The sequence below is a fragment of the Pipistrellus kuhlii genome, unplaced genomic scaffold (genome assembly GCF_014108245.1).
Source record: "Pipistrellus kuhlii isolate mPipKuh1 unplaced genomic scaffold, mPipKuh1.p scaffold_m20_p_4, whole genome shotgun sequence".
Classification (NCBI taxonomy): Eukaryota; Metazoa; Chordata; class Mammalia; order Chiroptera; family Vespertilionidae; genus Pipistrellus; species Pipistrellus kuhlii.
Window position 1 is genome coordinate 12,781,797 of NW_023425540.1, and position 23,955 is coordinate 12,805,751.

Below are 23,955 nucleotides of genomic sequence, written 5' to 3' on the forward strand. Positions count from 1 at the left end.
GACATGCAGAAGAAATAATTTTTTCATGAAGAGGGGAGTCATAAGATATTTTACTGTGGCAGTGGGTGCAGTGAAGGTCAAGAGAGACTAGAAACTAGTAATATTGTAGTCAATTCCCAGGTAGATCTGGGATTTCAGCTATAAAAGAGGTTAACCTACAAAGTGCTTTTGAAGATTAAAATAGATTGTGCATGTATCTATGGAATTCCATCAATGAGACAAGATAGCTATGTGCTTTCCCTATTGTGCCAAGCAACAGCTCTAGATCAATGTCCAATAGGCAAGATTTCTGCTCCTATGCCTAGAAATTAAACTGGAATAATTTTTAACCCAACTAAACTTCCCAAACTGGCCTGTTGCTTCTCATCTTGATGAACCCTAAAATTCTGTTTAGTGTCTCTGCATTACCCCTGATTATCTCTTTATGTTGACTTTTCTCTCCATAATTCTCCCTGTACTACACACATATATCTGATGACAACCCTCCTGGGGTTCCCCATCTTGATGAGGAGCAGTACCACATACCTAGTTTCCTAAGCTAGAACCAGGGCAGACCAAATCTAAAAGCTCAACTTCCTAATGATCTCTTGAATATGTCTGTCTTCTTTTCTTTCTCACTGCTACCACTCACTGCACCATCATCTCTTGCCTAGATTCCTGGACAGCCTTGTAACTGTTCTGGTCTAGCTCCTTCCATCTGTTTTCTGAACTGTGCATACAAATCTGACATGCTTCCCCCAGTGGTTAACTCATTAATGGTTTCCTATTGCTCCAGGATGAAGTCCAAATCCATATGACATTTTCAAAGGACTCCATTTCTCTACCTTTCCCCACTTTAGAACTGACATATATCCTTTAGACTACTAGTATATACACCATACACCCAGCTATAATTAACTTCTTCCAGGGCCTCGAATGGGACTTCACATATGCTGATTCTTTTGCCTGGAACATTCTTTACTGCCCTTCTTCTTTGGGATAATTTTGACTCATATTCAGGTCTTAGCTGAAACATGTCTTCCTTTAGGAACCCTTTTTTAACCATTGCTTAGACTCGGTTAAGAGTCCTCTCCCTGTTTCAACAACACCTGGTCTGCATTTATTTCCTTATCATAGATAGCACCTATAAATCATATATATCAATTGAGTTGCTCAGCTGTCTGTCCACCTTGAATTACTGTAAACTATGTGATAACACGGGTCAGGTTTACCATGCTTACCATGTACTCCTCAGTACTTCGCCAGTGCCTGACACATAGGTGGTGTTCAATAGATATTTTTGAATGTCTGAATAAGTAAATATGTATTATTTTTCATCTGTTTTTCCAGTTTATTAACATTCTTTAAATCTGAATTACATTTAGTAGGGATAAATTTCCTCTGAGAGGCACCAAAAGGAATACACATAATACCCACATCATGCATAACATAAAGACAAAGCCAGCTATTCACTGCAACGAGATGCTGAAATGTTTCAAAAGCAAATTATTAACATGAAACCTTCACGGTTCATAACAGAAGTTGAAGTGGAAAGATGATAACTCAACACTGAAAAAGAAAAACTATTGTGATTTCTTCATGTATAAGCAAGAATGCATTCATAATTTCAGGTGGCCTCTGAGAACTGTTTATAAAATACATTTATGGTTAATTCAAGTTAAACCATGTTACCTTGTCAGTGTGATCTGGAAGAAAGTATAGCCAGCAATGAATGAAGCCAACCTTGTCAGGCTTTGCTTTCCTGATCCACCAACCCCGACTAAGAGGGCATTTCCCCTGGGAGTGTGAATGATGCGTGAGATCTAGAATATGGAACAGAAAAGGCATATATTACCCAAGATGTAAATATTCCATTTTTTTCCTACTTATTCTACATAGCATTGTGGAAGTTGTACGTTTCTTAGGATCAGAATGCACAGGGATAATGGTTGGAGGGGCAAGGGCTTTACTGGAACAGAACAGTGTTTAATAATATTGAACAGAGTGGGGAATGTGGTGTGTGCCTTTAGGAAACTAGAAAGAGACCAGTATAGATAAGTCAGTAGTCATCCCAGACTGTGGCTTGCTCTGGGTCTTAAAAAGAGAAACAAAGAAGACTTAAAGGTTTCCTTTAGTTTGCTCAACCTACTGTAGTAGGATAGGGAAAAAACAAACAAACAAAAGAAGTTTCAAAATATGTACCATTGGAATACAGATCCCACAATTGATTAGAATATCCTCCACATCTGAAACATGACAATTTAAATGGAAGAGAAGAAAATTCCCCAAATATGGCATACTAGACACAGAATTTACTTTTAAAGAAGAAAATAAGCATAAACACCTTCCTGTTATTTTGCCAAAACAGTGATATCTAAGATATCTATCAAGAAGTCCCTATGAGTTCACCAACCAGAAGTCCATCTATTCTAGTCAGTAGCCCCAGACCATCCCAAGTCTCCATTGTGGTAAAAGCCCATATTTCTTTAGCTTTTACTGTTATTGAATGAACTACTTACACCATCAGGCCTCCAATCCTACCTAGCGGGAATTCGGTACAGAATTCTCCTTGATGTATTCTTTGCCTTGTGTGATAGGAATACACATAATGATCTTTCCCACCTAACTGCAGGGTAAGCCTGGGGTATTTCAGTAATGCCCACCTTTCTCTAGAGAGTGAGTTGGGGCTAAGAAGGAGTCACTTGCCTGTGGCTGGGGAAGCTCCCTGGAGTAACTCAGGCTCTGCACTCTACCAAGGGTTTGTAAGCATCCTTTCTCAGAATTCAGGAAAATCTATGTTCTATTCATATTGATTATTCTTGGCTTTTGAATTATTTTCCCCAATTCAGTGGTAGCCCCAGGAAATGAAAACCATTTTCCTGTCTCTGTTGTAAGAATCTGTGAGATTGGGCTATATTGGAGACTTGGTTCAATTCCAAACCTATTTATCAAGCAGCTCAAGTGTACCTGTCTTAGCAGTACTCCAGCCAGTGAATGCTGAGGTGAATAAATTGGATGCCCGCCCTCATGGAACTTATCTTCCCACAGGGAAGAAGAACACAAAAAAAGGTCAATCTACATAATGCAGCACCTGCTAGGCACGCAATACTGGTGAGATGTCCTGCAATCAGGATGTGTTTCATCATAAGAAGTTGGTGGTTTTTTTTCTGGATTACATGCCAAGCAGAGCATGAACCAGCCAACTGGAGTACAAGGCAGGTGCTAGATCATAAATAATGTACATGCCAAGGCTTGAACATTAACCAAAGACACACAAGAGATATCACAGAAATATCTCTGTTTTTAAAAAGAAAATCCTTCTTTTAATTAAGCATGAATTAAGAGATATGCTTGGTCTCATATCATATTCTGTTTTGTTGAAATTTTATCTTAAATTCCGACTCTTGGTTTCTAACATGTCTTATAACTAGGTCACATATTTCAAGACTCACACCAGTATGACACAGACTTTGAATGTATTTTTTACAGAAAACAAGAGTGTAGAAGAGGTGGTCATTCTAGAAGAGTGTGAAAATTGTGGTCTTTAAACTCAAAATCCAGTCATGAATTCTTTGCCCAGTTCTCTCAGAAAGGCTCTGAGAATGAGGAAAAACATAGTCAAGGACCCTGTGCCAAGGCACCCAGGTCTTGAATATCATGCCCAAAGTGAAGAAATGCTCACCAGTCATCATCTGTGCTGTGAAACATGGGGGGAAGACATTTCTGGGGAACTTCCTCAAGCATGAGTCTAACATAAATAACCTCATCTTCAATGTGAGCAATTATGAAATCCTAGGCCAATCAGATTTTGTCTCCAGTAGGTACTTAGTCATGAAGTGATCTTGGTATTACTTATTCACAAAATGTTTTCCTTTTGTTTCTTCTTCCTTTTAATCATTAAATCCAACAAACTATCTATACTTCCTGAGACCCATAACTCTTACTCAACTATTAATTAGAAACTAATTTCAAAATGTTATTTCTATTTCACTTTGAAAGAACATTTGCATATATAATTCAGTATAAATGTCTCAGGTTCTGGATAATTTCGAGTTTTCAAGCTAAATGCCTCATGCTGGGGAGATCCAACCCCAGAACAAACTTTCTGTCTTCCCTTCTCTCCTAGACTTATTCCAGCCTTGCAGAAATGCCTTTCTCCCACTCTTCCACTTTCAGCGGGAGGGTTGACTAGCTAACTCCTACAATCTTCTCCATTTCTAAGATTCAGTGATAATTAGAGGGGACAATTTATAATTATGAGTTTATACCTCCTGTTTAAATCTAAGTAATGGAAGAAAGCCTTGAGTTTTCTTCTTTCAAACTAAAAGGATATAGTCTAAAGAAGTAATTCACGTAAATGATATGAGAATGTCATGCACGTAAATGATATGAGAAGTATTCATGTAAATGATATGAGAAAAACCAATTTTAAATGTCATTTCTTCCATCACAGATAAATTAGGTCATATAAGTTATCAAGTGAATAATATATTTTATTTGCAACCTTAGAGGATCAACTGTCCTATGAATGGATACCTCAATGACTAATATGGCAAAGTAGAAAGGAAACTATTTTCTTAGTGGATTTCATTCTAACAGAATTTTCATCCAACTGGAAGTCAACTATTTATGCCATATTTTTCAATCATTATTTCTAACCGTAGTGAAATAAATCTAACATAAAACTTATCATCTTAACCATTTAAGGATATAGTTTAATGGCAGTAAGTACATTCACACTGTTGAATGTACTCAAAACCATTTTTATCTTGCAAAGATGAAGTTATACCATGAAACACTCCCAATTCTCTCTTCCACCCAGTCCCTACCAACCACTTTTCTCTTTTTGTCCCTATGAAGTTGACTACCCTAGGTATTTCATTTAAGTGAATCATTCAGTAATTGTCTTTTAGTGACTGGCTTATTTTGTTTAAAATAATGTCTTCAAAAGTTTTACACTATTTTTTATAGTTATCTTTTGCATGATGCAAAAAGTAATCAGAATTCTTGCCTGTGCTTTGAACTCAGATGTCAACCACATTGATTCTACGTAGTGAAAATATTGAGCTGGAAGCTATATAGCAGCAACAGTGAATAAAATTATCACATCACACATTTGAAGTACACATGCTCTGATTTTAAACCTATATGTGTCACATATTGCATTCAGTTTAGAAATTAAATTGAAATGTAACACTGCATTTATTTTTAAACTATAAATTCTCCTGGGAGATGAAAATGAAAGAGAAGGGGGAAATCCTGGTGGGAAACCAATAGTCTGCCACTTTGGGGAGGCACTAATGGATGTGGCCACTGACCTTGACTAAGTGGACCATCGCATCCTCAAAGAATACCAAATCCATGCCGGCACCTCGGACACTCTCGTTATAGAGCTGCAGGAACATATTCAAACGCTCCTTTAGATGATCAAAAGACTCAATTGGCTCATAAACTTTGGGCATCTCAGAATCAGCCTCTTCAGATGTTTCTCCTAGGATTGGGGGAGAATCAATTGTCTTCAATTCACTTGTCTTTACTATTTCCTTCAATGTAAATTAGTACACCCATAACTCCATGGTTTAACACTATATAACACTGATTTTCGTCCAAATGTCATATTACGTATTTTTTTATTAGAATTATTGTGATCCTATACAGTCATAGCTCTTTCCTGACCAGAAAGGATCAACTTCAAATAATTTCATAAATACTGAATTTAACTTGTATTTATAGTTAAACATTGTCATTTCAAGGATCCTCCCAGAGATATTCACCTATTCATCCAAATGAAGATCAAATAAAGTAGCAATTTAATGTCAAAGTCAGCAACAGAGGCTAAGAATTACATTATTTTTAATAAGAATAAAAAGGTCATTGCATCTGCTCAGGCAATTTTTATAATTCAGAAATTTCAGGTTAGTGATAAGGATAGAAGTAAATTTGGGGGAAAGGCGGTAGTGGGTTGAGGGAAAATAAATAATGATTTCCTAAATAAATAAATATATTGAATTATTTCATTGGAAAAATATTAAAATCAATATATTTTTAATTAGAAATATATACAAGCCTAACACTTTTCCAACTTTGACTATAAAGCATAATACCAAAGAGAAAGCTAAACTGAGTACATATAAATTCACTATCAAGTAACAGTAACAGGGGAAAAAAGTGACACATTCATTGAATATAGTAATAATAACTGAGAAATTCATTGGGTACTAAAAAAGTGAGTGGATCCTCCAAATCTAATAGTAATTATTACCTATTGACCCTGTCCTAATATAATTTTGTATTAACCTTTTTATGACAAGGAAAGAAAATTGATTTAACATAATCATTAACATGGCCTATTTACAAAGCTCTAACATTTCAACAGTCATGTCACTGCTTCGAGGAACAAAGTGCTTTGAAGTCACAAAAGATTAAGTGTTTGCCTCAAGATGCCACCCCCCTAAAATACATTTGTGCTTTGCTCCTTGAAAATCATAATCCAAATATGCATCTTTCTGAATTAGAGGAAATAAAATACATAAATTCTAATTACCTAGCAAATGCTCTTACAGTTATGGCATTTTTGTATTTGTGTGACCTGATTTAAAATAAAATGCGTCAGCATCTTTCTGTAGAAGGTTCCTTCCAACTGCACAGCCAGCAATAAACCTCCTTTTACACTTTTCAATCAGAAATTGGGATCACATGCACCTGATTAAGTCTAGAAAGGGGCTGCCTCTTCGTTTTCAATCATTTAAAAGATATACATAGCATGTGTTTAAACATGCCTTTTTATCGATACATTTGGAAATTAACTTAAAATTCATCCTCAGTTTGGAAGAGGTCATTCAATAAAAGAAAGAAAAAATATTCTACTTAAGCTCAGTTATTTCTAAAAAGAAAAAATAATTGGAGCAATACTTCTTTTCATAAGAAAATTAAAATATGTCTCAATTTTTCATGGAACCATAAGCTCAAAAGCTTGCCTCCACGTCACCCATCTCTTTCTAATTATATTCAGTGGCCCTCTCAGATAGTTTGAGGTTCTTCTTTTTACTGTGAATACTCGGTATGACCCAAATAATAATCATCATTTTTGCTGCCTTTCATTCATCAGTGACTATGAGCCACAGATGGCCCAAGCCCTTCTGCAGACAGCATTTCATTTATTCCCCACAGTGCTCCATGATGCCTATATGAATATTTCCATTTTTATAAATGAGGAGAATGAGGTGCAGTCAAGTTCAGAGACTTGCCCAGCTAATGTGTGACAATTCACTTCCTCACATCTGCGTCTGTATGACAGCTGTAAGTCCCAAGTGCTCTATTCTGTCCTATCCTATTTCCCAACTCTACCTTACTATCCAAGACTCGTGTGCATAAAAAGTAGTTAAACTCTGAACTCCAGGAGTATTCACTTTCTTAACCATTCTATATTTGTTGAATGCTTAGCATGGTCCCAGGCTTGTTTCAGTAAAGTTTACTGGACATTCAGCATCCCTAAACTGAACCTTCTATCTTCAGATATCCCTTTGAGGAATTTCAAATTCTGCTTCAATAGTTTACCTGTTGGTTCGGGTGCATCCCTCAAGAAATCCACAAAATAAGCGTCGATTCCACAATCCACCGAGAGTTTTTTCTCTTCACCAAACGCCTCCTCCACCAAACTCACTAAAGCCTTATCAAACCAGATCACATCATCTGACACCGTAAAACGATCAGCTATCACACGTTTACACTCATGCTTCCAGAGCCTTAACAGTTCCTGCAGAAAGCATAGTGAAAATGTGCTACTGTTGGCCATTATGGCAGAGGTGGGAATTCAAGGTCACGATATTGTACAGTACCATCCTTACTGATTTAAAGTGCTACATTTTGAAAAGTTAGCAGGCGTCTTCAAACTACAGCCCGCGGGCCACATGCGGCCCGCAGAGGAGTCTGATCCGGCCCGCCAGGTTTTTTGAGCAGTGAGCACAGCCAAGGTGTTACAGTAGGAATTAGTAGTTCATATAGTCCGGCCCTCCAGCTCTCTGAGGGACCGTGATCTGGCCCCCACTTTAAAAAGTTTGAGGACCCCTGGAAGGTATACTTCATTTCAAATCTGTGTCATTCAAGAATATTAAACAGAAAGTAGGTACTATTCATTTTCATTCTTTAAATTAAAATGAAAACATCTCTAGACAAAATACTAAAATCACTCTGATCAACCAACAAACTAATATTCTATACATAAGTCTTATGTTTATGATAAATTAGTCTGTATTAGTCATGTGGCCAGATCATAAAATAAAATGCAATGTATAAATAACTCTCACACAATTGAACTATTACAAAGGTATATTTACTTAACACCATATGATGATAATTTGAGGCAAAAAAAAGAAAAAAATGGCAATTACCTAAGCTAGATAATTCAGGGCCAAAAGCTAACTGGAAATAATAGTCCAATACACCTGTCCCTATAGCAAGCAGAACAAATGTTTGCCTAAGCTCATTGATATGAAAGACTGGTGGAAATGTCTTAATTTGGCAACTTTTTACAAGTTGGAAGGGTTTTAAGCCATTATATTTCTAATGATAGAATGCCATTTAGTTGTCAAAATATAAAAGGAGTGCAGTAATAATATATTCAATGATTCAGTTAAAATAAAAGTTCATGATAAAAAACAATTGCTAAAACTATTTATACTGATTTAAAATAAACATCAAAAAATGGCTACTCGGAAAGTAATACTGGAGAACTCTACTTCATCATGCCATTCATTTGTCAATAACTTTGAAGTTAAAAAGTTCATTGCTGTTAAAGTGGCTCTCGCATCTCTGTAACAAGGAGAGTAAGTTTTCACCAAAATATCTTGTGTTAGAGACAACCAGTGCAGATTCCTACTTCGTGAGCATCTGGATAACATTGTTTCTCTAAATAGTCAACACACTGTGCCTGGTGACTGTTTAGTTGATACTCAACTATTTCTGCATTTTATGTACCCTAAAAGCCATTTGCTTAACGACCTCTTTGGTTCCATAAAAGGCTGAAAGAGAGGCCAAGGTCACATTAGCTCACAGGCCATGCTTTGGTTCCTTATTCAAAAGGAAATTCTATAATGCTAGGAACTATTATATTCCAGTGGGTGTACAAATGCTTATCTTTCTGTCAAATGGATTTTCTTCTATTTTGCCCCTTTTCGATGTTAACAATACACAATTCTTTCCACGCATTCAGTTATACGGAAAGGAAAGATCATGACTGAATAACAACAAGTGGTTTCTTTTTTTCAATTTTGATTATTTTAAAAATAATTACTTTTTAAGTTAAAATGTCCTGTTTAAAATATGAAGATTCTTATACAATAAAATCAACAGTGACCTGTTCCATTATTTAGTATAAAAAACACCGAATGATGAGAAAAGAAAATCAATTGTTCCTTTTACTCTATTAATAGAAAATAACTATGTGTACCACTTCCTTAAACATAATCCTAATTTCATTAGAATTTTAAGTAAATTCTTCTGACACTGTTTCTTTATTTGTATTAATTTAAAAACAGCAAAGAAAAAAAATCTGCTCTAAAACATCTAAAAATATTGTCAGAATGCCACTAAAGATTACATTTCTAAGTGTAGGGTGTATGGTGAATAAAAATGTCATATGTCTTTCTGTGTATTACTTACATCTGGTTCCTTGATAACCTCTGAGGTGGTGTTCAGCATTCCCTGCCAGATCCTAGAAAGATCTCGAAGATTAAATACGTAATGGAATTTTGCAGGGGTGGGGAGCATTTTCATCTTCGTCATCTGCCACAGTCGGCGTGTCAGGGGAACCAACTTTGTCACTGAATCTCTCACTTCCTCTGAGAAATCCCTTTGGATACAGTAGTAGCCTGTCCCAATGACACCTGAAAGGGGAAAAGAGGCTTAACATTTTGACTGACAATCCAAATCAACTAAATTAAAATGAAAAACATCATAATGCAGAGTTTGCACAAATATAATTACACATTTTAATACACAACTACAAATTAAGGAAATTTACAGTGTTCTCTTATCTTTAACACCTAAAAAGTAGATACAAGTTCAAGTATGTTAGCACTCAAATACTGAAAAGTTGATTAAGAAATACTACTGCAACTCTAGCTGAACTAATTCAATATTATTAAATGGGTAACTGATAAATATATAAAGATGCCTTATGAAAAAGATAAGAAAGAGGGAGATTTTGTAGCTGCTCTAAGATTTATCTGTTCTTTTGTTGAACTTACACACATTATAAAGCATTTTAATTTACCTTATATATAACACTTTCCAGGTCCGACCCCTAAGAAAGATAATTAAAAATGGTAACAGTCATACTTTCTGCTCCATTTTACTTTTCCCAAGTCTAGGTAATTCACATGCCATTAGGTTTCCAAACCTTTGCCCGCTGCTGTAATTGAAGGCAGGTGCTGCCTAGGGTGATAGGTTGACATTTTGGTCTGCCAGAAATTAATTAGGGGAATCCTAAGGAGTTCCTTCTCAGTATCAGGTTCAGAAATACTAAATTAATACTTAAGACAAATGACATAACTTACACTCTTTTTCTGCAAAGAATAATTCCAAAATCGGTTACAAGTCATTTCTATTACTCAATTAAATAATTATGATTATCTATTGGGCTTGTGTTTCTTCAATAAAATTATTCCTGAAATACTACATATGTAATCAATCAATGATTTATTACTCTATAAATTATTCTGAAGATGAGAATATAATTAATCTCGGTGCAAAATTATTTCTTTGGCCAGAATCATTATATGGGTTGGTTGAAGTACCAGCTGTATAAACTTTTGGCATGATTACTGTATCCATCTTGACTTCAAATGTGTGTGTCCATGAGGAAATGATCTCATTATGTAAGTCCTTATATAAACAAAATATACTACTTGGAATGATAAGGGAAACAGATTAAGGAGCCACTGAGTGCTCCTTCTGTGTTGACCTCTAGGAATATATTTCTCATTGGAACACAAAGGACTGCTCTTCCCTCCCCAAGCCCCATCAGCGCTCATCTTACCAAAGATCTTGTCCATGGAAGCATCCGAGGGCAACGTGCAGTTAAATATAGAGAACTGCCTCTTGAGTCTTTGGGGTATATCATTGCGTCCACCCCCCGGATGGATCATAGCTGCCAAAAGCTGAATGTCCACAATGCTGGAAAACTCCCCAGGCTTCTCTAGGTTATAAAAGCCACTCTGTTCCATCAGCTGTCGTACTATCTCATTAGTAACCTAGGAAAGACAACTTTCAGAATTAAAATGTCACTCCCTTATATGCTGGAACCTAACTTCTTGAATGCTTCAAATCAATGGATTTAATGGGAAGTCAGAAATTATATGTTGGAAAATCAGAAAAAAATATATTGATTCATCAAAGAATAAGTCAATGTTGAATTAAAGAAATTGCACAATAAGACTCGACATACCTGGTCTCCCCACTCATTGATAACTGGCATATTCACATCATCGATAAAAACAGTCATCTTCTTTCCTGCGGGAGGGCCATATGTTGTACCCATGCGTTTATCCACATAACTCTCTATTGTCCTCTGTTAAACAAGAAAGCCAACAGAAATGTCTGTGAAAAATATCCCCTAAAATGTGGTCAACTATTGTAAAAATTTAGGGACACATGAATTGACAAGAATTACTCAGAAAAAACAACCCAAACTCCCCTTACATCTGGAATGCAGAGAGCAAAGTGCCTAAATTATCTTGATAATGTTTACAACCTTTGAAAACATGATTTATTTTAGGGGTAAATAAAATTCTAATCCATGTAGCTGAACCGGTTTGGCTCAGTGGATAGAGCGTCGGTCTGTGGACTGAAAGGTCCCAGGTTCGATTCCGGTCAAGGGCATGTACATTGGTTGTGGGCACATCCCCGGTAGGGGGTGTGCAGGAGGCAGCTGGTTGATGTTTCTCTCTCATCAACGTTTCTAGCTCTCCATCTCTCTCCCTTCCTCCTCTCTGTAAAATATCAATAAAATACATTTTTTTAATAAAAATTCTAATCCATGTAAAATTTTAATGGGATGGGACGCTTCATTTCTACAGATTTACTTTTGCCTCATTATGCCTATGTTGCTGACACTCTAACCCCCACCCCACACTGTTCAAAGAGGCCAGCCTTTTTTATGAAGGACAAAGGTAAACAGAGCTTCTTAGGACGGGGCTCTGAGCAACTCAGCCTGCTGTAGGCAGAAGATGGTTCTCCCTCCCCTCCGTGAGGAGGCTACCACCTGGCTTCTGTGGTCTGACGCCGTCCAGACTCACTGCTTTGGAGCAAATGCACTCTGCATCGCATCGCTTTTCATCCTTGAGACAAAATGAGAATAGCACCCGCCCACCTCTGCTCTCTCATTTCCACATTCTGAACTTAGGTGGCACAGGAGACTACACTGTGCTTTATAAAAACACTTCCCTAGCAATATGAAATAAACCTTAAAACTGATTAAAGTACTAATGCAATGTTATGTGTCAATTACACTTCAATTAAAAAAAAAACAACTGGTGGAAGGAGTGTTGAAAGGGATAAGAGGAACGTGGGACAAGGACCCCAGATGGTTGACCATGATGTTAGCATTTCCATGGTACTACTATGTAGTTTGTAAATTAATCAGTCATTTAAAATGTATGCACTGAATAACCAGAACTAGCCTCACAAAGAAAACAGAAAGGGCCTTGTGGTTCCCATGCTCTAGCCAGGGATCAGGAACTTTTCCCTGCAAGGGCCATTTGGATATTTATGACATCATTCGTGGGCCATACAAAATTATCAACTTAAAAATTAGCCTGCTATATTTGATCAAATATTTTAATTAACTCAGCCTTAATGCCTTGGCAGGGCCAGACCAAATGATTTTAAAGGCTTTATATGGCCTGAGAGCCGGATGTTCCCTACCCCTGCTTTAGTAAAGGATGAAAGATTTATGGGATCTAAAGAGACATCAGAGTATACCCCACCTGCTTTAGAAGCTCAGTCTTAAAGACCTCATTTCAATCCTACCACTGTACCGATCCTTGATCTTAAGTCATATTAAAGATAATGAATAAATATAGGAGAAACTGGAGGTATACTGACATAAAATGCATTCTCCTTTTATCCAAAGAAGTGTTCTCTTATTTCATGATGAGTAAACCAGTAAAAAATGACTTTAATATCCAACGTACAACCACAAAATAAGGCCATGATATAAGCAAAAATCTATGCTTCTGTCCTTGGAAATGGTCACAGTTTGGTAATTTTAAATTTTAAGTTTCTATCCTCATTTTAACAAATAATAAGTAGCAAAGGATATAAAATTTTTTCACCATTTTTATATAGAAAGATATATAAATATATCACAACTCATTCAATTGCAAAACAAATCTCCCATGACAACAGTGCAATGGCAGAAAGAATTTTATATTCCCTGACATAGAAGCAAATTCTTTGAAGTAATGAACTAGGCTAAATTTAGCTCTGCTTTCCAACGAATTTAAATGCATAAGGCAATTAATAATATTCCGACACCTCTCTCTGGCACTAGAGCCTTCCAGGCATTCCCGGGTCTATTTGTGAGAACACACAAGCACATAAAGATTTTATGTCTCCTAAGAGCTAAAAGCCATAGGTGGACTAAATGAGATAATATGAAGCAATAGCCACATACCTGCAGTTTCTTCCCCTTCATGATGACCTAATTCCTTTGAATAGCAGGAAATTAATAGTAAGCTATATATATATATATATATATATATATATATATATATATATATATCATAAAAGAGCTAATTTGACAAAAACAAAGTAGGGAGAACAAATAAGTAGCTTGTGAACCTAGAGTTGAGACTTCTTTCTGTTTTTAGAATTGCTTCCCATTAAATAGTTACCTAATGAATTCTGAAGTTTGCTGGGACCTCCTGAAGGCCTGAAACACAGTAATTGTAATGTAATATGATGCTATGTGTCGTTTACACATCTATTTGAGAATGTGTGGGGAAACCACAAACTTGGACTGGTATCTCCAACTAGACTTCCCCACCTGTATAATCCATTGCATAACAAAATCGACACATCAAACATAAACAACTCCACTATCCCCTCTCCAGTCCTCTGGAGATGCGCAGCCACATTTCTTCCATCTTGTTCTCCAACTCCACAGCCAGAACGAACTCCCTAAGCGGCAATGTAACCCTACACAATACTCTAGTGGTTCCCCATTAGTAATTTACAGGGATCTCCATAATGCTCCCTGCTTACCATTCCAGTCTCATTTCTAAACACTCTTCAGTCTCTTTTTCCAGCCCTTCAAGGTCATGATTCATTCAGATACATTTACCAATAAAAACATACCTTAGACTGATACTCATCTCACAGGCTGGCTTACAGTGTTCATTATGGTACCTTATTTACATATTCCTAGAGTAGCCATTTCTAATCAAGAGAAACCTCTCAGGATAAGCATTATGCCAAACACAACTTCTGAAGTACTGATGTAAATGAATGTTCTTCCTTAAATGTTACTTCTCTCAACCCAGCTATTGATTTAAAAAAATTTTGAACCTGGCCAGTATGGCTCAATGGTTGAATATTGAGCCATGAACTAAGAGGTTATCAGTTTGATTCCTGGTCAGGACACATGCCTTGGTTGCAGACTCCATCTCCTATAGGGGATATGCAGGAAGCAGCTCATTAATGTTTCTATCTCTCTCTATCCCTCTCCCTTCTGCTCTCTCTAAAATCAATAAAAACATATTTTTAAAATTTTTGAAATCTTTAGCAAGTGCTTGGATTATAAAAAGTTTATACTGTTCCCTAAGAATAAACAAAAAAAAAAATTTACTTTGAAATCTGGGAATGGTAGTCAGCATGACATCATCGCAAGCAATTTACAGAACCAACAAAGGACCCTGGTGTTGTTGTTTATCTCATACACAGATGGAAAACCAGGGTTATCCCAGTTATGTCAGTGGTGCTTTAAGAAATAAAAACTAGATGTTTAGGGATCCAGACAGACTTAGAAATAGAGGAATGGAGGTGAGGAAAGCTGCCCCTCTCCATTCTAAGCTAGCAGTCCTAAGAGCTGCTGGGGCAATTCAATTTTCTCAATTAATTTCTTAATAGATTAATAAGCCTCTATAATTCCTGAAATTAATATAACAGAAATATTCAATTTCCCCAGGTCATGATCAATTCTTTCATTATACTGATTTCTGTAATCCCCTAAAGAAACTCATCCCCCTTCCTCTGGGCTCTCCAATGCTTACCTTACACCACGAGCAGCACTTATCACATCAGCTACACCTGATTGTGTACATGCCTACTCCAGTCTGACAGAGGGAAATGGATTGCATTGGAAGGGGTACTGGCAGGGTCCCATATAGCTGAGGATGTTGTGCACTGCCCAGTTTTTGGATTTACCATTCATATGACCGTCTCTGTGAATGGGACATAGCATAAACCTGCATAACCGGCATGGCCTACTCAATAGCTTTGATTAGGTTTCAGTCAGAAAAAAAAAAAAAAAAAAAAAAAAAGGATTCAACTGCTACTGGTACTTCTCCCACTAACATTGTCATTTGATGTAAGTCACTTAGTATGTCTAAATCACAGCTCAGAAGTGGGAGTGTATGTAACAATGCATGAATCATACATATATCCACGTATGTGTATTAATATATAGGCATACGATATAATGATAAAATATATATGAAAGCACTTAGTGACCTTAATGTATTATAAAAAAGAGATATTTTATTATTATTGTACATATCTCTATATATCAGCACTTGAATCATTTTCCATACATTTTACATCTAATTATATTGAAATATACTTAATTTTATGCTTCCATTTATCTGCAATTAGTATTTAGCTAAAACATAAAAATGGAGAGTTTGTTCTCTTTACTAAAAAATCTACTGCCTAGCTTTCTAGTGGTAATGACATCCCCACATCAGCATGCCTCCTTCATTCCTCTCCAGAAGAGAGAAGACAAAGCACAAGAAGAAGCGCTTGGTACAGAGTCCAGTCCCTACTATCTGGATGTTAAATGCCTAGGATGCTGTGAAATCACCACCATCTTTAGTCATGCACCAATGGTAGTTGCATGTGTTGGTGTCCCACAGTCCTCTGTCAGCCAACAGGAGGAAAGGCAAAGTTTACAGAGGATGCTCCTTCAGAAGGAAGCAGAAGCCAAAGCACCTGAGTGGAGGTGAGTAGGGAACCATCCCAAATAAATGCATCTTGGATACAAAATAAATCTACTGCCTATATAAGATCTTCCCGTTATTACAATTCGTGCAAACCAATGAAAATGGTCTTAGACTAAGACTTAAAATGTACACTATAAATAGTAAAACGGTATCTCAAAGAACATGAAAATGCAATGGTGCATAATTACAAAGCAAAAATAAAACAAATGCACTACTAAGTAATGAATCAATTATTTGAATATCAATGTGGGTAAAGAACAGCCATTAGAAGGAAACACATGGGTGAGCTAGGAAAGCACCATGGAAGGCATTGGAATCAGTTTTCTCTCTTGGGTTTTGCTACAGACTGTGTGAGCTCAGATACTTTAATCTCCCTCCATCTGAGTGCATTAATATTAACAGTAAAACCTGACATTTTTAGGGAACTTTACCATGAAAAAATACTTCCACATAATCTCCCTCTGCAAAATAGTCTTCCAATTGTGTTTTGAGGAGTCAAAAGAATGTTCTGCCAATGCAGGGACCGCTGCAGGAAGCAAGGATGAGACTAGAAGGGGTCTCAGAAGCCCAGCTCCAATTCTACCACAGCAAATCCTTGGCTCCTTGTTTTGTAGCTTAGTCTTCTGCCTAAAATTGCATTTTAAAACACAGTTCTGAGTCTAGAAAAAAATATGGAATTTCCTTCCCAGCTCTTTGATTCTTATTTTTCTAAGAAAAAAAAATCTATTGATATGCAAACCATTCATAATACTGTTACATTCAAAACACTTTATGATTATTTTTAGAAGAGATAAATTCAGAATTTAGAAATTCTCTCAAGAAACTTTCACTTTCTTCTTACCTTTCTGTATTGCTTAAATTTTGAAAGATATGTATGGGTTACTCTTAAAAAAAATAGAAAAGTACATTAAAACAGTATTTGCTTGTGAAAAGAAATCTAATTTTCAAGACCAACTGAGCCCTAATCGGTTTGGCTCAGCGGCTAGAGCATTGGCCTGCAGACTGAAAGTTCCCAGGTTCAATTCCTGTCAAGGACATGTATCTTGGTTGTGGGCACATCCCCAGTAAGAGGTGTGCAGGCGGCAGCTGATCGATGTTTCTCTCTCATCGATGTTTCTAACTCTCTATCCCTCTCCCTTCCTCTCTGTAAAAAAAATCAATAATATATATATATTTTTTTAAAGACCAACTTAATTCTCTCCACCAAAGAATAGGGTGACCATGTAATTTTTGCCCAAAGCACACACTTTTGATCATGACAGGGCATGCCATTAATTATTAATCTCAGACAATGGAAGTAAACTAGACTGTCCCAGGCAAAGAGGGACATACAGCCAGTCCTTCTACTGATGAAAGATATGAGAGCGATAGCATACAGAAAGGAAACCCTGATGAAAGTAAATGTGTCCTGAATAGACTGTGTGCTATCACGGCAACACAGGATGATTGGACAGTGCTGTTTTCTCATCTAGACTTTCAACTTGGTTTGGATTCAGATAAGTGGGAGATACCGAGACAAATGCGTGGCTCCATCAGCCCATGTTTAGCATAAAAGGCTGTAAATTACAGTGAGAATGTTAATTACAGCAGTTTGGCTAATCGAAAGCTTCCCAAACCTAATGACTCTAACTTAATCAAAAGCTTGAGTGCTCAGCAGTCAAAACAGACACTAAACGGAGTATATGATCCTGTGATGTTTCTGAACAGAAAACGGAAGAATTGCTGATACCACCGCCACACTGAAGGGCAGGAGGGAATTGGTCTAAAGTAGTTGTGAATCAGAAAATCCTGCTTCATAATTCTTCTAATTGTCACACTTCAATATGGTACCATTGTTAGAAGTGTATTATATAGTCTATGAGTTTGCATATCAACAAAGTGTATTATATAGTCTATGAGTTGCTTTCTAGATAATACACTAGATAATTTTTTTCCAGAAAAAAATTAATAAATATATCATGTTAAAGAGACATATGCCAATGTTACAGGTTCAATCCCCAGTCAGGGTACATATAAGAGACATAGACCACAGATCTTTACTACCTTAAAGAGGTAAATGTCACCAAGAATTACTAAAAAGGTCTTATTCTATACTAAAAAAGGTGGCTAGACTTCTCCCCAGGTCTTAGGAGAGAGCCTTTAAATCCATGGGATTTCCTGAGTAACAGGAATATTTCTGTAATTCACAGTGGGTCCCTCAGAACACACATGTCAGAAAAACCATATGAGGTTTGGGACTTTGGGGTATGAGTTATCAGCTTATCCCCTTGGATGGGAGAAGGCTTGCAGACTGAGTTCCATCACTTACATAGCCAATGATTCAACCAACCATGTCTATGTAATGAAACCCAATAAAAATTCTGGATACCGTACTTCAAGTGAGCTTTCTGGTTGGTGATATACACCATGTGGTTAGAGAGTAACGCATTCTGGGGACACAGCAGGTGAGCATTTGAGACCCTCCCAAACTTTGCCCCATGTGTCTTCATTTGGCTGATCCTGATTCATAACTTTTACGTTAAAACCATAACTCTATTTTTTTAATTGATTTTACACAGAGAGGAATTGAGAGGTACAGAGAATAAGAAACATCGATGAGAGAGAAACACCGACCAGCTGTCTCTTGCACACCCCCCACTGGGGTATACCGCAACCAAGGTACATGCCCTTGACCGGAATCGAACCCAGGACCTTTCAGTCCGCAGGCCGACGCTCTATCCACTGAGCCAAACCGGTCCCGGCTAAAACCATAACCCTCTAGGGGTGTCGAACTCAATCAGAGAAGGGGCCAAAATCTAAAATCCAGCCTAAATCACGGGCCGAATGGTTTGCTGAACAGTCATAAAGTGTCATTGTGATGGAAACGCAGCGGAGTGCAGTGATGACAGCGCAGTGGGGGCCACATTGCAAGGCCTGGCGGGACGGATTTGGCCCGCGGGCCTTGTGTTTGACACATGTGCGCCTAGGCACAGCATTTTTCTACACTCTGTGAGTCATTCTAGTGAATTATCAAAACTGAGAGGGTCATATGGACCCCAGAATTTGTAGGCAGTTGTTCCTAAGAGCTGAAGGGCTGGACCCCTTGAGCCTGAGACTGTTATTTGGAGTGAGGGAGTTTTGTGGGAGCCTTAGCCCTTCATTTGTAAAGTCTTTAGTGACTCCAGGTGGTTTCTATCAGAATTGTACTGCAGCCCTAAAGATTTAATCCAGTCTCAAAAAAAGGGGGAATAGCTAGACAATTACCCAACATAATGAAAAAGAAAAAAATACAAATCATGCTTTGATTTTAAAATCTGCATCCACAAGTAGAATTACAATTATAACTTGTAAAGAGAATATACTCCTAAAGTAAAAGTAACGAAAGTTCTTTAAATCAAGGAATGTTTACAATGTTGGCATCTTGCCAGCCTGGGATACTTTAATGTGCTGTTCCCCAAACACAAAATACCACTGCTGGGTCCCTTCCACCCAGACCTTCCCTTTGAGAGGCCAGTACGCCAGGACAGGTCACAGGGAAACAGGCAGACAGCTGAACAAACTGGCAGGTACACAGATACAGAAGGTCACCGCCTTAGCGATAACACCTAGGCCCCAGCTGTATTTCGGCTCCAGACCCAGAAAAGCAGCAAATCCAGGTGAGTGACACCAGGACCAGCTGCAATGACTAGGGACCTGACACTGGCCAATCAGTGGAGACCACAGCCCTCAAGGAGCATGACTAGAAAACTGATGACTATTCTGTTGGAACTCTCCCCTGAGGCCTCCTCTAAGAGTCCCACCTACAAGAGAGACATAAAAGCTTACAGACAAAGAACCCGGCGTGCGCTCTCCCTCTGGGGAGCAGCTCCCGCCATTCCTTTTCCCTTCTTCTTCCCTCTTTCCTTTCCTCACAGGCACACATCTCCTAAACTCTAAAGGACGCCATGAGGCTTGCAACCAGGGTAGCAATGGCCAGTGGCAGCTCATTCCAGACTAAACCCTGACCCTATTCCCAAGGCCCCCTTTTCTCTGACTTCCCAGGGAGTGAGGGCAGCCCAGCCTAGGCTCTCCTGTTGCCTCTTTTATGCTAAGCCCTTTCTTATGCAAATTGACCATCACTCTAACACAAGATGGCTGCCCCCATGTAGTCAAAGATGGCCACTACAAGATGGCCAGCAGGGGAGGGCAGTTGGGGGGTACCAGGCCTGCAGGGGAGGGCAGTTAGAGGCAACCAGGCCTTCAGGGGAGGACAATTAAGGTTGGCCAGACCTGCAGGGGATGGTAGTTGTGGGTGAACAGCCTGGCAGGGGAAGACAGTTAGGGGTGACAAGGCCTGCAGGGGAGGGCAGTTGGGGCAATCGGGATGGCAGGGGAGCAGTTAGGCATCGATCAGGCTGGCAGGGAAGTGGTTAGAGGGTGATCAGGCTAGGCTGGCAAGCAGGCAAACAATTGGGATCCAGCAGTCCTGGATTGTGAGAGGGATGTCCAACTGCCCTCGAGGGGTCCCAGATTGGAGAGGGTGCAGGCTGGACTGAAGGACACACGCCCATGCATGAGTTTTGTGCACCAGGCCTCTAGAATAGTAATAAACAGCTTCCTTTCTTGACTGCAAACTCCTGCTCACACATTTCTTTGGGCCAGTGCATGCCAGCACAGGGACTCAAAGACTGGCATTTGGTAACAACAGTAAGGAGAGGAAGTAGGTTTCCATGGAGGAATAACTATTTCTTTCAGTCCACTTTAGATTTTGCAGGCTTTTCTACATAGATATTTTAAATAGGATCAAGGTTTTCAGTACCTTATCTATGTTTTTCATTTCTCCATAACTTAAGATGTTTATATATTTTAATCTAATTAGGGAGAAATTCTACTGCAGTTGAATAACAGATAATGGAAGACATAGGTAGGGACCTATTATGGCTGTGGGGGTGGAGAAGCAGCTCAGCGAGCACAGCAGAACAGTAGAGAGATTGGACTCTCCAGTTTATCACAAACCTGGGCTGCCAGGCAAACCCCAAGAGCCGTTACCTGAAACATGAGTGGGGTGGTTGCAGAAGAAAAGTTCAGACTCTTGGTCATGTGACTTTCAGGGTCGTATTTTGACATAAATCCTTTCATTATGACCGTTTTGGCTGTCCCTTGCTCACCAATTAACAGCACAGCCTACAACAGGGGTTGAGAAAGAAATCCAAGAAATACAGTAAGATCATTGTCATGGGCTGAATTGGCAGTGCCCCTCAGTCCCCCCAGAATCACAGTTTGAAGCTCTGGCACCTGGTACCTCATAATGTGACTAATATGGAGAAAAGGTCTTCAAAGAGATAATTAAGTTAAAATGGGGCCATTAAGGTGAGCCCTACCTCAATCTAACTGGCATCCTTATAAGAGGAGGGAATTTGGATACAAAAAGAAACAGCAAGGAAGGCCATGGGGGCTAGTAAGCCATCTGTGAGCCATGGAGAGAGGCTTCAGAAAGAAAGCTAAACCTGCTAACACATTCGTCTTAGACTTCAAGCCTCCAGAACTGTGGAGGGGATTTTGGGGGAGGGAGTGGGAAAAGTATCTTATCTAAGCCACCCAGTTCTTACGCCAACCCTAGCAAAGTAATACAATAATCCAGAGATGGGTTTCTCTTTGAAATAATTAGTTATGAATGAGAGCTATTCAATGCTAATATTGTTATTGGAGAATAAGAAGAAGCATACTAATTGGGGTAATATTTAGATTCGCATTCTCAAGTGACATTGTTAAATTTGCAATTTTTAATCAAAGTTAAAGAGCCATACCTTGCCCTGTTTAGCGATGGTTTTAATTAGGAAGTCAGTCCTCACATTGTCAACATTTGGCACCAGGATAGAGCCATATTCCGGGGTGGTGTTAGGTGGATACTCATATTCCTCAGTACAGGTGTTCCAGTGCATCCATTTACCTGAGGTATACAGAACATGCACCTGCCATAGTCATTCCTATTAATTGACTGTAATGAGCAGACATCCTTGACATTTCATGAAGACATCTTCAAAAAATTCCCCATAAAATAAAGATCATTAACATCAGAAAGATCTAAGTACTATCCAAGTACGTGTTAGCTGAGTCAGAATTTCCCTAGAAACTATTTCAAATTTGTACTATTAAGAAATATTTCAAAGAATCCTGAAATTTTCTTTTAAATACGTAGGTTTTTAATAACATAAAATGTGTATGAACATACAGAACACTATGGCAGTAGTATGTACATAAAATCATTTTCAAATGTTTAATCTCACAAACTTTTCATTACTCACGTCCTTAATTGTAATCCAAAAATATAAGCCCCTCGGATGCCATATAGAAATATTGCATATACTGCATATGTGCAATTCATATCTGTAAATGTATGTACTTTAAATATATGTATGCACATATATATATATATATATATATATATATACACATACACACACACATACATACATATTTGGTAAAAATATACTTCACACTTTGTAATGTTTATATAAATTACTGATTGTATCATATGAATAGCTAATATGGATCTGATTTGGGTTTTAAATTTTGTATTTAATTCATTAAAAGTCCAGTATACAATATTTGAAAAAGAAACAATTAGCTTTCTTCACACATGAATATTCCCATTTTTACCATATATATAAAACTGTTCTAGTGCGCTACATACAAATGGAAGTGAGCGTCCTCACCATCCGATGTGACGTAATAGTCAAACATGGTGTCGGCGGTTCCGGATAGAGGCGGCAGGTCCAAAGCCAGCGTTTCCTGAGACCGCAGCCAGTGTTCCAGCCGGCACCGACCCCCCAGCTCCAGCGGGGCCCCCACGCTCCACATCAGGGAGAAAACGAACAGCCTTTCCAGGTGCTCCGGTGTGACCTCCACGCCCTGTTCCTGAATCGAAAGAGCAAAATGTACGTAACTCTCACACCAAAACTTTGCTTTGAGGTTGTAAGGAAAATAGCCAAGGTATAAAAGGGTCGATAGTTTTCCCAAAAAAAACAGAACAAGGAAAAGATGAATAAGACTGGGAAACCAAGACTGGGAAAGACTGATGTAAAGGAAAACCAACCCAGCTGGTTTGCAAAACCTGCAACTAAATTACAAAACCATGGCTTGCTTTATGGGGGAAAAAAGAAAAATATGCCCATGTGTGAAACATCTCCCCTCCTCACAGCTCTAACAAAAGCAACTTCAAATACTGCCCTCTGCACAGTATGACTCCGCCAATGAGAGAGAAATTCTCCAGAAAACGGAGCCACTGACCTTGGGAGGGATCAGACCTTGCAGCATGTGAATGCTCTGCATGATGACAAAGGCCTCGAGCATCTCCATCTTGTGTTCTAAGTTCTGAACACTGAAGCGATACAGGGCGGGAAAAGATGTGGTGTACAGCTGTCGAAGAATTTCAGCTTCTTGAGGTGAGCGCTTTTTAAGAAAACCCTGTCCATTTACAAATTAAAGCATGAATTAGATTTAGTAGTACACCAGAGAAATGGTCACATTGGAACAAAAGCTCTTAAAATATTGATTAATAACAGTAACTAATGAGTATACCACACTTATGATGGGCCAGGCCTTGATAGAAGTGCCTTCATGCATTAACTCATTAAATGCTCAAAACAATTCTATGAGGTAAGAGTTATTATCATCCTTCTTTTACATATGAGAAAACTGGAGTCCGGGGAATTTAAATAACATGCCCAGGATCCCATAGCTGGTAGGTGGCAAAGCCAGGATTCAAACCCAGAATCTGGCTCCAGCATCCACATAG

At 38.3% G+C, this 23,955-nt stretch overlaps 1 protein-coding gene and 1 pseudogene across 1 annotated transcript in view; one reads left to right on the forward strand and one right to left on the reverse strand.

Annotated features, from left to right (window-relative positions):
* Positions 1 to 23,955, reverse strand: part of DNAH5 (dynein axonemal heavy chain 5) — a 193,852-nt gene that overhangs the window by 55,258 nt on the left and 114,639 nt on the right. Inside the window, exons 44-53 of the mRNA XM_045571576.1 lie at positions 23,448 to 23,624; positions 22,874 to 23,075; positions 21,965 to 22,107; positions 21,207 to 21,341; positions 11,426 to 11,548; positions 11,018 to 11,231; positions 9,640 to 9,863; positions 7,537 to 7,735; positions 5,298 to 5,470; positions 1,672 to 1,802 (exon numbers count right to left, since the gene is read on the reverse strand). Of these exons, the coding sequence (XP_045427532.1) occupies positions 1,672 to 1,802; positions 5,298 to 5,470; positions 7,537 to 7,735; positions 9,640 to 9,863; positions 11,018 to 11,231; positions 11,426 to 11,548; positions 21,207 to 21,341; positions 21,965 to 22,107; positions 22,874 to 23,075; positions 23,448 to 23,624 (1,721 nt within the window). The remainder of the gene's footprint in view (positions 1 to 1,671; positions 1,803 to 5,297; positions 5,471 to 7,536; positions 7,736 to 9,639; positions 9,864 to 11,017; positions 11,232 to 11,425; positions 11,549 to 21,206; positions 21,342 to 21,964; positions 22,108 to 22,873; positions 23,076 to 23,447; positions 23,625 to 23,955) is intronic.
* LOC118702942 lies at positions 15,016 to 16,206 on the forward strand (annotated as a pseudogene).